At 40.4% G+C, this 17285-nt stretch overlaps 1 protein-coding gene across 2 annotated transcripts; it reads left to right on the top strand.

Annotated features, from left to right (window-relative positions):
- The first annotated feature begins 167 nt into the window (after window positions 1-167).
- On the top strand, window positions 168-15342 carry psmf1 (proteasome inhibitor subunit 1). 2 transcript variants are annotated; one of them, XM_020482783.2, is made up of 7 exons: window positions 168-433; window positions 1482-1634; window positions 1747-1829; window positions 6469-6645; window positions 12373-12426; window positions 12824-12979; window positions 14408-15342. In XM_020482783.2, the coding sequence occupies exons 1-7, from the start codon at window positions 305-307 to the stop codon at window positions 14457-14459; spliced, it is 804 nt and encodes a 267-aa protein (XP_020338372.1). In that variant the 5' UTR covers window positions 168-304; the 3' UTR covers window positions 14460-15342. The 2 variants fall into 2 exon arrangements, with proteins under 2 accessions (XP_020338372.1, XP_020338371.1); XM_020482782.2 differs by having other exon boundaries at window positions 184-433; window positions 12821-12979.
- Window positions 15343-17285: the final 1943 nt, after the last annotated feature.

Raw genomic sequence — 17285 nt, 5'->3', positions numbered from 1 at the left:
TGTACAATGCTATGGAAAGCCTCTTCTGAGTGGCATATATTTCACGAGACACTTTTTTTAGGCATAATTTTCTGAAAATCTGAGACGAGTTCACTTCCCCCAGGGATCACTTCACAACACATTGGAGGAGAAGGTCAGGGGGGCGGTACCTCTGGTTTTCTCATCCAATGGGTTTTGAGAAGGAGACAAGGGGAAAGGAGAGATCGCGTTGTTGAGCCATTGAGATCGTCCCAATGAGGAACATAAACAGCCGTGTCTTTCGTTTTCGGTCAAACATTGCTATCGATTCATAACTTTCCGAAAGATGGCTGGTTTAGAGCTTTTGTATAGCTGCGTAGCAGGCAGTATTACATGTCCACAAGACGTCGTTGTGTGTTTTGTTCACTGGGAAATTGTAAAGAGTGGGTACAAATGCCTTGGGTTAGGAGATGAGGTGAGTGTGATTCCTGCAGGCTACAAATAATTTAATTTATAATTCCATGTTTTATGGCTAAGTGCTTTAGAGTTTACTGACAACGTCCCAATTTGTTAACAACGCCAGATTAGCCGTCTGACATGTATCCTCGCTAACCAACTATAGTTGGCTAGTTAATTTACAATCATTAATATATATATAGTTGGTAGTGTTGTCATTTGGCTAAATTAGCTAGCTAATAGCTAACGTTAGTTAGTTAGCAAGGCATGTCAGACTGCTAATCTGTCGCTGGTAGCCAGTTGTGATGGTGTCAGCAAACTGGGTTGACAAATCAATACTTTTCTTGAATTTGTATGAATGCCAATATGTCAATAATACTAATTATTTTGCTTATGTGGATGTGTTTTGTGAATTAGCTTGCCAATCAGGTCTCTAGTTAGATTTTGTAACACGCTAATCAGACAATATACCATAGGTATGACCAAACGATGATAATATTTACTGGTCCGTTTACGTTGGTAACCAGTTTATAATTGCAATAAGGCCCTTAGCCGTGGCCAATATACCACGGCTAAGGGCTGTATCCAGGCACTCCGCGTTGTTTGCCATATACCACACTTCTTCGGGCCTTATTGCGTAAATGACCCACCTGCACCTGGACACTTTTTAGAAGATGCATGTTTGACCGAAACGAGAACGAAGATTTATCGCCGAGTTAAAGTTTGTTGAAATGCTGTGCTACGCCTAACCGTACCTAACATGTAACCCCCAATTACAATGGATACCACATCTGTTTGGTTAAATCACGTTCTTTGCTCTTAAAATCTGTAGCCAGAACCGTCATTCTTTGTATCTGATCCATCTATGAATATGTGTGGTTACATTCTTTCAGCCTCATCCTTAGTTTACATTTTAAAAAGTGGCGGGGTTAACATTGGGGCCGAAACACTCATGATTGTGGCTTTAAATAGTTATCTTGAGAGGGTCTGACGTTAGGCAACATGACACGTGACGATGCATACCTGTAATTATGAATGAATAAATCTGTTATTTACATTTAATTCAGCCTCGGAGTGGTGACAAGAAGTCGGAGTTGCTTCCTACAGGGTGGAATGACAGCAAGGAATTGTACACCCTGCGGTACAAGTCAAATGATGACAAGTCTAATTTCTTGGTCAAAGCCATCACTGTGGATTCCACCTTGATCTTCAACTTAATGGTAACTATACAGCTATTCAAAATGTTATTTCAAATCTTAAGTGGTTATTTCTCAAATGTAGTTAGCCTACATCTACAGTAGGCCTAAGTGTGACTCTTTTCTATTGTGTCAGGACTCGGCCACTGAACAGGTGTCAGACCTGACAATGAATGTCAGTGATTATGTGGATGCAGATCATTTGCAGACATTTGAAAGGTTGGTCAGTATGTCATATTTTTGGGGATGTATTGAAGTCTTGCTCAATTTGGACTGTACTTAATGGAGCAAAAGTGACAAACAACAGATTTGTAAGTTTGGCTAAGGAAATCCACTGGACCACATGTACCACATTCTTTTAATATTTTTTTTCACACACAAAAAATATAGTGACTTACCGAAATACTACTACATATTATAGGCCATGCTGTAAATCTTTATTACACCAATTCTTGCTTTGTTGCCTAGAGTCTTCGATATCCCAACTTCAAGTAAATATCTCATCAATCCATTTATACTGAACAAAAATAGAAACCCAACATGTGAAGAATAAAATAAAAGTTCAATATGCACAAAAAGTGTATTTCTAATTTTGTGTTTGTCCCTTTTAGTGAGCATTTCTCCTTTGCCAAGATAATCCATCCACCAGACAGGGGTGGCATATTGAGATTTAAAAAAAATTGTAACTAGGCAAGTCGGTTAAGAACAAATTCTTATTTTCAATGACGGCCTAGGAACAGTGGGTTACCTGCCTTGTTCAGGGGCAGAATGACAGATTTGTACCTTGTCAGCTCGGGGATTCAATCTTGCAACCTTTATGTTACTAGTCCAATGCTCTAACAGCTAGGCTACCTGCAGCCCCTGATTAAACCGCATGATCATTACACAGGTGCACCTTGTGCGGGGACAATAAAAGGCCACTCTAAAATGTGCAGTTTTGCTGACTGGGAATGTCCACTAGAGCTCTTGCCAGAAAATGCAATGTTCATTTCTCTACCATAAGCTGCCTCCAACGTCCTTCTAGAGAATTTGGCAGTACATCCAGCCGGCCCCACAACCGCAGACCACATGTAACCACATCAGCCCAGGACCTCTACATCAGCCCAGGACCTCCACATCCTGCTTCTTTACCAACATGGATTGTCTGAGACCAGCCACCCGCAAAGCTGATAAAACAGTGAGTTTGCACAACTGAAGAATTTCTGTACAAACTGTCAGAAACCGTCTCCGGTAAGCTCATCTGCTTGCTTGTCGTCCATACCAGGGTCTTGGCCTGACTGCAGTTTGGCGTCATAACGGACTTCAAATGCTCGCCTTTGATGGCCACTGACATGCTAGAGAAGAGAACTCTTCATGGATGAATCCCTGTTTCAACTGTACTGGGCAGATGGTGTCGTGTGAGAGGTTTGCTGATGTCAACATTGTGAACTGAGTGCCCCATGGTGGGGTTTTGGTATGGGCATGCGTAAGCTATGGACAACAAACATGCTTGCTTTTTATCGATGGCAATTTGAATGCACAGGGATGCCGTGATGAGATCCTGAGGCCCATTTTTGTGCCGGTCATTTGCCACATCACCTCTTGTTTCATCATGACCACGTGTCTCAAGGATCTGTACACAATTCCTGAGAGCCAAAAATGTCCCAGTTCTTCCATGGCCTGCATACTCTCCAGACATGTCACCCATTGAGCATGTTTGGGATGCTATAGATCGACGTCTACGACAGCATGTTCCAGTACCCACCAATGTCCAGAAAAACATTCTACTGGTGCCTAATCAGCTCCATGTGAAGGAGATGTCATGCTGCATGAGACAAATGGTGGTCACCCCAGATATTAACTGTTTTTCTAATCCATGCCCCTACTTTTTATGGTATCTGTGACCAACTGACGCGTATCTCTATTCAGTCATGTGATTTGGCGCTGACAGATGGTCGCTTCGGGTTCTTAGGAAACTCTGCAGTATTATAATTTTTTACTTATTTCTTACTGTTACCCCAAGAAATCTTAAGTCTTGTTACATACAGCCAGGAAGAACTATTGGATATACATTGGGGCAAAAAGTGTTTAGTCAGCCACCAATTGTGCAAGTTATCCCACTTAAAAATATGAGAGAGGCCTGTAATTTATCATAGGTACACTTCAACTATGACAGACAATGAGGGGAAAAATCCAGAAAATCACATGGTAGGATTTTTTATGAATTTATTTGCAAATTATGGTGGAAAATAAGTATTTGGTCATCTACAAACAATCAAGATTTCTGGCTCTCACAGACCTGTAACTTCTTCTTTAGGAGGCTCCTCTGTCCTCCACTCGTTACCTGTATTAATGTCACCTGTTTGAACTTGTTATCAGTATAATAGACACCTGTCCACAACCTCAAACAGTCACACTCCAAACTCCACTATGGCCAAGACCAAAGAGCTGTCAAAGGACACCAGAAACAAAATTGTAGACCTGCACCAGGCCGGGAAGACTGAATCTGCAATAGGTAAGCATCTTGGTTTGAAGAAATCAACTGTGGGAGCAATTATTAGGAAATGGAAGACATACAAGACCACTGATAATCTCCCTCGATCTGGGGCTCCAAGCAAGATCTCACCCCGTGGGGTCAAAATGATCATAAGAACGGTGAGCAAAAATCCCAGAACCACGCGGGGGGACCTAGTGAATGACCTGCAGAGAGCTGGGACCAAAGTAACAAAGCCTACCATCAGTAACACACTAGGCCGACAGGGACTCAAATCCTGCAGTGCCAGACGTGTCCCCCTCCTTAAGCCAGTACATGTCCAGGCCCGTCTGAAGTTTGCTAGAGAGCATTTGGATGATCCAGAAGAAGATTGGGAGAATGTCATATGGTCAGATGAAACCAAAATATAACTTTTTGGTAAAAACTCAACTCGTCGTGTTTGGAGGACAAAGAATGCTGAGTTGCATCCAAAGAACACCATACCTACTGTGAAGCATGGGGGTGGAAACATCATGCTTTGGGGCTGTTTTTCTGCAAAGGGACCAGGACGACTGATCCGTGTAAAGGAAAGAATGAATGGGGCCATGTATCGTGAGATTTTGAGTGAAAACATCCTTCCATCAGCAAGGGCATTGAAGATGAAACGTGGCTGTGTCTTTCAGCATGACAATGATCCCAAACACACCGCCCGGGCAACAAAGGAGTGGCTTCGTAAGAAGCATTTCAAGGTCATGGAGTGGCCTAGCCAGTCTCCAGATCTCAACCCCATAGGAAATCTTTGGAGGGAGTTGAAAGTCCGTGTTACCCAGCAACAGCCCCAAAATATCACTGCTCTAGAGGAGATCTGCATGGAGGAATGTGCCAAAATACCAGCAACAGTGTGTGAAAACCTTACAGAAAACGTTTGACCTCTGTCATTGCCAACAAAGGGTATATAACAAAGTATTAAGATAAGTATTTGGTCAATAACAAAAGTTTATTTTTCACCATAATTTGCAAATAAATTCATAAAAAATCCTTAGTAACACACTACGCCGTCATGGATTCAAATCCTGCAGCACACGCAAGGTCCCCTTGCTCAAGCCAGCGCATGTCCAGGCCCGTCTGAAGTTTGCCAATGACCATCTGGATGATCCAGAGGAGGAATGGGAGAAGGTCATGTGGTCTGAGACAAAAATAGAGCTTTTTGGTCTAAACTCCACTTGCCGTGTTTGGAGGAAGAAGAAGGATGAGTACAATCCCAAGAACACCATCCCAACCGTGAAGCATGGAGGTGGAAACATCATTCTTTGGGGATGATTTTCTGTAAGGGGCACAGGGCGACTGCACCGTATTGAGGGGAGGATGGATGGGGCCATGTATCGCAGATCTTGGCCAACAACCTCCTTCACTCAGTAAGAGCATTGAAGATGGGTCGTGGCTGGATCTTCCAGCATGACAATGACCCGAAACACACAGCCAGGGCAACTAAGGAGTGGCTCCGTAAGAAGCATCTCTTGGTCCTGGAGTGGTCTAGCCAGTCTCCAGACCTGAAACCAATAGAAAATCTTTGGAGGGAGCTGAAAGTCCGTATTGCCCAGCGACAGCCCCGAAACCTGAAGGATCTGGAGAAGGTCTGTATGGAGGAGTGGGCAAAAAGAACTACAGGAAACGTGTGATCGCTGTAATTGCAAACACAGTTTTCTGTACCAAATATTAAGTTCTGCTTTTCTGATGTGTCAAATGCTTATGTCATGCAATAAAATGCAAATTAATTACTTGAAAACCATACAATGTGATTTTCGGGATTTTTGTTTTAGATTCCATCTCTCACAGTTGAAGTGTACCTATGATAAAAATTACAGACCTCTACATGCTTTGTAAGTAGGAAACCTGCAAAATCGGCAGTGTTATCAAATACTTGTTCTCCCCACTGTATATACTGTGCTCTATACCATCTACTGCATCTTACCTATGCCGCTCGGCCATCGCTCATCCATATATTTATATGTACATATTCTTATTCATTCCTTCACACTTTGTGGTGAAATTGTTACATTACTCCACGGTCGCAGTAATGTAGCAGAAGCAGAAGCATTTCACTGCACTCGCATTAACATCTGCTAACCATGTGTATGTGACCAATAAAATTTGATTTGAAATCCATAGATTAGGACCTAATCAATTGCCTGATATCTTTGTGAACTCAATAAACCCTTTATTGTTGCTCTTGTGTTTTTATATTTTTGTTCAGTGTAGATCCAATGACAAGTATGATTCAAAGCTTGCGACAAAGTACATTTTCATGCATTACAATTTTTATTCCAGATTTGTACAGAATGAACCTTACTATTCCTATAAGTAACTAAAACATGTTGGTTTTGACATGATCCTCCCCTCTGTCAGTGTATTCAAGAATGCAGAAGATTTGTCTCAGAAGGTGAAGAGCCAGCTCCTTCCCTCAGTGCCTGCGCCAAGAAAGGAAGACAAGAGTAGCAGAGAGAAATCCAATGACTCCCAGCCGGACAGTGACCCTCTCCGCATTCCCACAAGGCATCCACAGACCAGTAGGCAGCCTAACTGGTTTGTACAACATACCTTACTACAGGGTTCTTCAACTAGTGAGTGTTGGGCCAGTTGATGTTCACCTTAGTAAAGAAGAACATGACTTGAATACCCCTACTGTACTATATCAGCTGTAGTCACTGATTTATACCCACTGTTTAGCCTAGTAACATTACAAAATGGTATTTATGTATATGTTACTCGTTTCAGGAAAGTAGGTGATGCACGTCACTAATTTACAGGAGTGGCATTTGAATGTAAACACTTCGTGTCCAATTTCAAAAATTCTCCAGTAGAAGGCCTTGCTTTTATTTCTTAACTCACAACCGTAAGCTAATTTCTGTAATTGGCTTGCCATTAACTTGTAAATAATGACTGTTTATTTTCATGTAATAATGAATACCGATTAGCTTAAGTGAAGACGTCAGCTATATGATATGGTCATTATTTGAACTGGCTAGCCAGCTTACTTAACGTTATCTAACTAGCTAACAAGCTAGAAATGAACCAAAACATTATTTAGAAGTTTCTTTTAGTTGCCTGGTTTGCTATATTGACATACTACATGTTTTTAAAGGATTGGTTTATTGGTGGTAAAATACACCAATTATGCTATTTTGGACCTCCAGGACAAGTTTGATGTTGAAGACAAAATTATGTCACTATGACAACTGTCAACAGATATATCAATAGACATGGACATAAACCAGCACTTAGTCTTAATCTGTTTATTTAGTACACTACCGTACTCACTCTGTTTAGCACATGGCCTCATTTGAATCCTTAAAGAGATGGGTGGGGCTAAAGCTTAAGAGCGTGTGAACAATGCTGAATGGTTGTAGACAGTAGGTGTACCAAAACATTCAAGAGCCATTTTCTCGTAAGTGGGGTTTATCAACTTTCAGAGCAGAATTACTGTCCCATTGTTTCTCAACTCTAGTGTATGATATACAATTTTTGATTTATTTTATCCAATGTAAACAATTTCAAATTTTGCTACGTAAGACCGAGCCGTTCGGTCACATAAGATAGGGTAGGTTAAAGCTTCACACAGTAGTCTGTCAACTGTTTTCATTTACTATAACTTGATGGACAGAATTTAATTTAAATGTACACTGAGTATACATAACATTAACACCTGCCTTTTTCCATGACAGACTGACTAGGTTTCACCTATGTTCTCATTGATTTCACGTGTTAAATCTACTTCAATCAGTGGGGAGGAGAAGGTTCAAGAAAGATTTTTAAGCCTTGAGACATGGATTGTGTATGTGTGCGCTATTCAGGGTGAATCGGCAAGACAAAAGATTTGTGCCTTTGAACCGGGTATGCTAGCCGTGCTCACCAGTTTGAGTGTCAAGATCTGCGATACTGCTGTGTTTTTCATACTCAACAGTTTCCTGTGTGTATCAAGAATGGTCCACCACCTAAAGGACATCCAGCCAACTTGCCACAACTGTGGGAAGCATTGGAGTCAACATGGGCCAGCAATCCATGCTCTGAAGAATTGAGGCTGTTCTGATGGCCAAATGTTTTGCAACTCAATGTTAGGAAGGTGTTCTTATGTTTGGTATACTCAGTTTATTTAAACAGGGAATCCCATTGTGACCAAGGCCTCTTTTACAAGGGAGCCCTGCACACAATCATACATATTTACAATTCCAATGTAATAAACATTTACAAGTTAATTTAATTATTTACAAAACACGATCATGGAAAAATGTAATCAAACAGCTGTCTGAACTGCACCAAAACATCCTACTTCAGAGTTCTGAGATCAGTCCACAAGTACGGTGCAAAAAAAAATAAAAAATGTTAATCTGTTTTTATCTCAGTGGAGATGGAGGGATCTCCAGAGTTAGTCAACCCTGTGATTGGATCTGGTGACTCTTATTTCTGTAATTTATCAATGAAGTAAGGTATGGCTAGGGTTGTTACGGTCACCGTATTACCTGGTCATTAGTCTACCAAATTTGATAAATGCCTGGTACTCTGTCCCTCTAATCACTGACATTAATGCAAATCTAATCTCGAACTTCATGAGTGGTCATGTTGCGCAACAGTTCTATAGGCTATGCAACTTTCCTAATATTAAGCACATTGCTTCTCTTTACAGCAGGAGTATAGCCTACTTGGCTGGCATGAAAATGAACCATGGGAAAATTGTCCTCCATTTGCTATTTTAAGTGCATAGATTGACATTTTTTTTTCTTCCCCGCTGCCCGTTTTGAGATAGGTGCATGATAATGGTATTTTCTAAATCGAAACAAATTTCACACGCATAGTTGACGTTTACACACACTTAGGTTGGAGTCATTGAAACTTGTTTTTCAACCACTCCACACATTTATTGTTAACAAACTATAGTTTTGGCAAGTTGGTTAGGATATCTACGTTGTGCATGACACATTTCCCCAACAATTATTTCACTAATCTCCCTTTCGCTGGCGCTAGAAAAACATCCCCACAGCATGATGCTGCTACCCATCCTTCACCGTAGGGATGGTGCCAGGTTGCCTCCAGACATGACGCGTGGCATAAAGACCAAAGAGTTCAACCATGGTTTCATCAGACCAGAGTATCTTGTTTCTCATGGTGCCTTTTGGCAAACTCCAAGTGGGCTGTTGTGCCTTTTTTTACTGAGTGGCTTTTGCCTGGCCACTACCATACAGGCCTGATTGGTGGAGTGCTGCAGAGATGGTTGTCCTTCTGGAAGGTGCTCCCATCTCCAAGGAGGAACTCTGACAGAGTGACTATTGGGTTCTTGGTCACCTCCCTGACCAAGTCCCTTCTCTTGCGATTGCGCAGTTTGGCCGGGCGGCCAAATCTGGAACCATCAAGACACTTCCTAAACTTCTTCCATTTAAGAATGATGAAGGTCACTGTGTCTTGGGGACCTTCAATTCTGAAGAAATGTTTTTGTACCCATCCCCAGATCTGTGCCTCGACACAATCATGTCTCTGAGCTCTACGGACAATTCCTTCAACCGCACGGCTTGTTTTTTTGTTCTGAAATGCACTGTCAACCGTGGGGCTTTTAATAAAAAATATGTATAGATACGTGTGCCTTTCCAAATCATGTCTTAAGTTTTATTTACCACCGGTGGAGTCCAAGATGAAGAAACATCTCAAGGATGATCAATGGAAACAGGGTGCACCTGATCTCATTAGCATTTTTGTTGTTGTCAATTAGCAAATATTTCTAAACCTGTTAGCTTTGTCGATGTGTGCTTTTTTTAACAAAAAAATAAATAATTGGTCCAGAATAAGGCTAAGACTGGAAAAGGTTAAGGGGTCTAAATACAATCCGAATTAACTGTAAGGTCCCATAGTTGAAAGTATGTCAGAGCAGAAACTATTCCACGAAGTCCAAGGAACTATCCATAGATATGAGAGAATTGTGATGAGACATAAATCTGGGGTGTTTCCAAGAGTACAGTGGTCTTCATTGGCTTCAGAACAAGAATGTCAAAGGCCTTTAGTGGCCCAGACTTGAATCCCATTTTAAATTCTGTGGAAATAATTGATTGCCATTCACTGCCGCTCCCCATCTGCCTTAACAGAGCTTGAGAAAATCCCCAAATCCAGATGTGTAAAGCTGATCCAGACATACCCAAGACTACTCAAAGCTGTATTTGCCAACAAAGGTGCTTCTACAAAGTATTGACTAAGGGGTGTGAATACTTATGTAAATGAGATGTTAGTACTTAATTTGCTGAAATTGCATGTGTGAGGAATCAATTTAAACCATTTGGAAATCCGGCTGTATGAGTACTTTCTGAAGTTACTGTAAATGTATCTGGTGTTCTTCCCAAAAAATGTAATGTGGATGCTGTGCCACTTTATAAACTTATTTTATTTATTTAAGGCAACAAAAAAAAGTTTCTTCTCTAAATGGCAGTTATAGGTGTTCAAAAACGCAGGCCAATGGGCGGCATTTCTCGAGTTCAGCTCACATCGCCTGTAGAGTCTTCTAGGGTTGCAACTTTCGCCTTCATTAAAAGGGATGGTCACTCTCCTGCTGTGGGCCTTGCCACAATACACCATGAATACATGTTTCAGTTCCAGGGTTGAAAGCTATAGTCTTCTGGGAAAAAAGTGTATTTATATGTACAGTTTAAGTCTGAAGCATTCATACACTTAGGTTGGAGTCATTAAAACTCGTTTTTCAACCACTCCACAAATTTCTTGTTAACATACTATAGCTTTGGCAGGTCGGTTAGGACATCTACTTGTGTCATGCAAAGTAATTTTTCATCCAATTGTTTACAGACAGATTATTTCACTTTTCACTGTATCACAATTCCAGGTGGGTCAGAAGTTTACATACACTAAGTTGACTGTGCCTTTAAACAGCCTAGAAAATTCCAGAAAATTATGTCATGGCTTTAGAAGCTTCTAATCGGTTAATGGACATAATTTGAGTCAATTGGTGGTGTACCTGTGGATGTATTTCAAGGCCTACCTTCAAACTCGGTGCCTCTTTGCTTGACATCATGGGGAAATCCCCCCACAAAAAATTGCAGACCTCCACAAGTCTGGTTCATCCTTGGGGGCGATTTCCAAACGCCTGAATGTACCACGTTCATCTGCACAAACAATAGTACGCAAGTATAAACACCAGCCGTCTTACCGCTCAGTAAGGAGACGCGCTCTGTCTCCTAGAGATGAACGTACTTTGGTGCCGAAAAATGGAAATCAATGGCATCACGAGGCAGCAAAATGATGTGGATATATTGAAGCAACATCTCAAGACATCAGTCAGGAAGTTAAAGCTTGGTCGCAAATGTGTCTTCCAAATGGACAATGACCCCAAGCATACTTCCAAAGTTGTGGCAAAATGGCTTAAGGACAACAAAGTCAAGGTATTGGAGTGGCCATCACAAAGCCCTGACCTCAATCCCATAGAAACGTTTTTGGGCGAACTGAAAAAGCGTGTGTGTGAGCAAGGAGGCCTACAAACCTGACTCAGTTACACCAGCTCTGTCAGGCGGAATGGGCCAAAATTCTCCTAACTTATTGTGGAAGGCTACCCAAAATCTTTACCCAAGTTAAACAATTTAAAGGCAATTCTACCGAATAGTAATTGAGTGTATGTAAACTTCTGACCCACTGGGAATGTGATGAAAGAAATAAAAGCTTAAATAAATAATTCTCTACTATTATTCTGACATTTCACTTTCTTAAAATAAAGTTGTGATCATAACTGACCCAAGATGGGGAATGTCAGGAATTGTGAAACTGAGTTAAGTTTTTTAAATATATATTTGGTGTATGTAAACTTCCGACTTCAACTGTAAGTGATACTATATTGACGTGCATGCATACTTTTCACATTTTGTTTTTCAATCAAGACCCCTGCGGGCGAACGGCACAACGTTGAATGTACAATGATATTGTATTTAGTTGGCAGCTGACGTGAATTGGTTGTTGGCTGTACAATCAAATCAACCAGTTTTCCACTTTGGATCAATAGATTTAGTTGACATCTGACAATACCTTGCATGGGTACAACTATATGCGGTCTTAAATTTTCCGTGTGTTACGATACCACATGACGCAGACCTAATCTCTTGAGTGAAACAGTCCTAATGTAGGAAAAAAATACTTCCTCATGTTGTCACCCAGATTCACATTTGTTTATTTTGCAAGCTATAACTCACTATTTTAACAAAGTAGGTTTTAAAAGACCATAGCGTGAAGTCTGCTTTGTGATACACTCTAGTGTCGTCATGTGTTTTTCAGGCCAGACCCCATGGCTCCTTTCGCTGCAGGTGGAGCCGATCTGGATCCCTTTGGGTGAGTTTCCCTCCTGCACTCAGCAATGGTAGAACAAGAGACAATGAAGCAGGCGTTGGACCATTCCTCACTATGGCTGGGCTTTTTTACCAAAAATGTTTGTGTACTGTACATTTAACTGCAAAGCAATTGTTTTCTTTGAATTTAAAGCACTAGGCGCTAAAGACATTTATCCAACCACTCTGACTATGTAGATGGTATTCATTTAAAAGACTATTCAAAATTTGACATCTTATCTTCATATATTTTAATTTACATGACTTAAATTATGCGGACAATGAAGATCAGGCTCAAATATTAGGAAAGTGGATTATTATTGAGTCACTATCACAGCAAATAGCATTTTCTATCTAATGCAATAGACCAATGACGGCTCTGTTTCTGTGTCTCCCAGTAGTCGTGGAGGAGGGATGATCGTGGACCCTTTGAGGGCTGGTTATCCCCGCTCAGGGTTTGACCCCTCTGGTGGGCTCCCTGGCATCCTGCCGCCGGGTGCTGTGCCACCCGGGGCCCGCTTTGACCCCTTTGGGCCTGTCGGAAGACACAGACCTGGGTAGGAGTTATTTTCTTGAATTTGATTTTGGGTATTACTAATGTCCACCATTTTAGATGTCATTCATAAGTAGTAGTATTCTTACATTTGTAAATGTTAGTAAGCTAGAAATATGTTGATATTTACAGATTTTGAACTATTGATTATATTCATTATTTACAGTTTTAATGTATGAACTGTATTAATCATTAATGCATAATTGGAAAGTTGTGTAAGTAATACATCTATTTATTGCTTACTAGCTTACATTTGTAGGAGTGATGGTGAATAAACTACACTGAAGAAAAATATAATGCCACATGTAAAGTTTGAGCACATGAGCTGACATAAAAGATCCCAGAAATGTTCCATACGCATAAAGCTTTTTTTTGGGGGGGTTGCACCATTTTGTTTTCGTCCATGTTACTGAGCATTTCTCCTCTGCCAATATAATCTATCCACCTGATAGGTGTGCAATATCAATAAGCTGATTTAAACAGCATGATCATTACACAGGTGCACCTTGTGTTGGGGACAAAGGCCACTAAAATGTGCAGTTTTGTCACACAACACAATGGGACAGATGTCTCAAATTTTGAGGAAGCATGCAATTGGCATGCCAACTGCAGGAATGTCCACCAGCGCTGTTACCAGAGAATTTCATGATAATTTCTCAAACATAAACAAAGGCACCTTAAACGTTGTTTTAAAGAATTTGGCTGCATGTCCAACCGGCCTCATGAACACATGTAACCACGCCAGCCCAGGACCTCCACATCCTGCTTCTTTACCTGCGGGATCGCCCGAGACGAGCCACCTGATGAAACTGAGGAGTATTTTTGCCTGTAAGAAAGCCATTTTTGTGTGGGGGAGGGGGAGAAGTGTTTCCGATTTGGCTAGGCCTGGTTTCCCAGTGGGTGAGCCTATGCCCACCCATGGCTGCGCCCCTGCTGAGTTATGTGAAATACATAGATAAGGACCTAATGCATTTATTTCAATTTACTGTAACTCAGTGAAATTGTATTTTTATTTTTGTTCATAATATTTATAAATGCCTTCAATATTATTTATTTATTACTAGTTATAGCGTGTAACTTCACTTTTATAATATGGGATTTATTTGACATGAATAAGTGCACAATAAATAACATTCCGGTGTTCAAATCAATCCAAGTGTGCCTGAGTTAGGAAAAGAGATGGCTTTTCATCTGTATGTTGGGTAAGAAAGTGAAGGCTATTGTAAACACACACAGGTATTTGAGATGCAATATGTCAGTCTATGTAACTGAAGTCAAGGTTCAATTCTTCTAGGCTGTCATCTAAGAGTGAAAAAATGGCTGGTGTGGTGGGCCGTCACAGAAATTGCCCACCAGGTATGTCTTGAGTAGGGCACTTGTCGACGAGTATTATTTATGGATGTATGACTGTATTATGCTCTGTGGTTTCCAGGCCAGACCCAGACCACATGCCGCCGCCAGGCTACGATGACATGTTCATGTAGAAGAAAAGGCACTCCTCCGCTCCTCACACATCCTGGACCACTTCCTGTCTCTAATGTGAGGAATACACACTTAGACAGGCTCTGGAACTTTGGCAAAAATATATATTAAAAAAATAATAATACCTCCCGCTTTGACACTTCCTGGTAGCTCAATGTGTAGTTTGTTCATGCGCATGCATGATCTATGTGCAGAATTTGTTTTGCTTGAATTAGCAACGAAATCCCTAGTTTGAAAGTAACTGTTTTTCTGGAAGCTGTGCTTTGTCATTTTCCCTCATGTGGGCCAGCCCCTTAGCAATTCGGTTTCAACCAATGAGCTTCAGCCCTCGTCATGCAAGTGACCGCTAGCAAGATGCACAAACAGCAGAGTGAGTGAGAGAGAGCAATAACGTGGTGCACATAGGTGACACTACCTTCCAAACTACTGGCTTAAAAAGTATACAAAAGTACTGGAGAATCCCTTTTAATAAAACTGTTTGACTAATTTGTTCAGTGTGAGGAATAAAGCTACTTTTTACCCCCAATTATTTTTTGGGGGGAGGGCTTATTTACAGACAGCCGTTCTAATTTAAACATTTTGGAGTTCATAGTCAAATGTTCAAGCAGCTAATATTTGTTCTGATTTTCAAATGCTGCTTGCAGAGACTGGCTTTTGCTGCTTGTGTCCCCAAAAGTAAAATGTGAGAACCTGTCCAATTTGTTTTACAATCTAAGTCGTTCGGAAACACCTACAGCATTAGAACTTAATGATTGATCCAAGTTATGTCTGCTACCCAACTTAACATAATAGTTTGCTTTTACTGACATCTTTATTAAAATGTTTTTCAGACTTCACTGGTTTATGTCCAGCAAAATGTTGTAATAAAATATTTATTACATTCTGTTTTTTTATTACTATTTTAATTGTTTTTGTGTTTAAAAACAACTCGAATGCAAAACACTGTAGAATGAATAGGCTTCATTAGAAGCTGTCAAATACTCAATTTGAATAACGGCCTTCAGTGAGCTCAGGAAATCCTGCCCTCTATTTTTAGTCACAGTATATCAATTTCTTTGCTCCATCTATTACAGCTCACCTTCACAAGAGCATAAAACTAAAGTATGTAGCAAATGCGGTCACTTTTGGGAAAAGAGATACCAAAGGGTCATTTTTTTCCCTTTTTCTAGAACTTTCATACCACGTAATCTGAGTGGATATAAGTTTATCCCAGCATAATGGGATATGTCTGGACAATCGATTCCCATAAATGTACATTTTCCAAAAATTGTGGATACAGATTTCTGCAAGATGAAATAACATGAACACTAAAAAGTAGGTATCCTCAGGTTGCCTTGATATCCATCATGATAAATACACAGTTTTCGTTTTCACAGAGAAATCGTATTCGCATAGCTAGCTGATGCTCTGCCTGTGTTCTCTAAGGTCTATGTCTGCGCCCCCTTGAATCTAATTAGCATAATACAAATCCACTTAGCATAATACAAATCCACAATCTGTTTCAATTCATTTTTTGCTTTGGATTTGTCTCAATCGACCTTATCCTCCTTTGTCGCACTTCTGCGGTGAAAGGTAACAGAGTTAGAGCGGTTTTTGTCAGACCATCCTGAAAATCAGTCTTCTCACAAAATCGTCTCTAGCGTCCGAACAGTTTGGTCTGTAAACTATTATTGCTTGTGGGGGTAGAGCAAAAACAGTATCTTGGGACTCGTCTGAAGTCAATACAGCCGTAGTGTAGCTCTACACACTAATATGACCCCTTGGTGCAAAGGTGAGACTCTCACGAACACGTACATGTCGGTTGTTTTGCTTTAGGCCTCGCAAGACTCATCTGAAGGTCCCCCGCTACCAGTTTAAAAAATTTATGGAAGTAGGTATGGAGACTGTTTAGTGTCTAAAATAAGGGGTTAAATATTTTTTGTTGTTGTTTCCTGATAATCTCGATCTTCAATATTGGACGGACGCTTTAGAACAAACTTCCTTTAGGTTTTTGGTGGGAACTCTCTTGTTCCATGTAATGTTATTCAATGTGTTTGTGTGGGCTAATGGCAATAAGGCCCACTTTTTCTTTTCTTTTTTTCAAATCAAGTGGTCTTTCATTCAAAATCAAATGGCTAAATGATCCTTGGTATGACTTCAACAATTCCTGTGCACCTTCAGCACTACCACTGGCAAGAATATTACTGTCTATGACCGCACTGACAAATTCATTAAGGGTAGTATCATTAATAGAGTGGTCATGCTTCTGCAATACCTCGTTATTTGCCTCCTTAATTAATGTATGGGACTTGGAGAAAATCTGATTTAAGTGTTAAACGATTTCTTGTAGCTGTATCTGACACATGAAGGATAGACTGCATTTTTCTAAAATAATTAATAATAATTTTTTTCAGCTGATTCCTCAATTCACCAGTGTCATCATTGTCTGAAGCATCTATTTCTGTGCTCTGGCTGGGACATTCTTCATTTAAGTCATCTGAGCTAGTGACAGGGGAGTTATCAGTTTGCTGACAGACAATGTCATCACGGAAACCTGACCTAACACTTGGTGTGTCCTACTCTTGTGTGAATTAAATGAGTATGCATTTGTGCGGTAATCGCAACTTGTTAAGGATAGGGGGCAGTATTTCCCCTTTGGATGAATTGCGTGCCCATAGTGAACTGCATCAAAATCTGACCTAAATTGCTAATATATGCATATTATTATTATTATTATTATTATTATTATTATTATTATTATTATTATTGGATAGAAAACACTCTGAAGCTTCTACAACCGTTTGAATTATGTCTGTGAGTATAACAGAACTCACAGGGCAGGCAATCTT

This window comes from Oncorhynchus kisutch, linkage group LG5 (genome assembly GCF_002021735.2).
Source record: "Oncorhynchus kisutch isolate 150728-3 linkage group LG5, Okis_V2, whole genome shotgun sequence".
Classification (NCBI taxonomy): domain Eukaryota; kingdom Metazoa; phylum Chordata; class Actinopteri; order Salmoniformes; family Salmonidae; genus Oncorhynchus; species Oncorhynchus kisutch.
The sequence above is the reverse complement of the archived record's forward strand: the minus strand, read 5'-3'. Positions and strand labels throughout refer to the sequence as shown.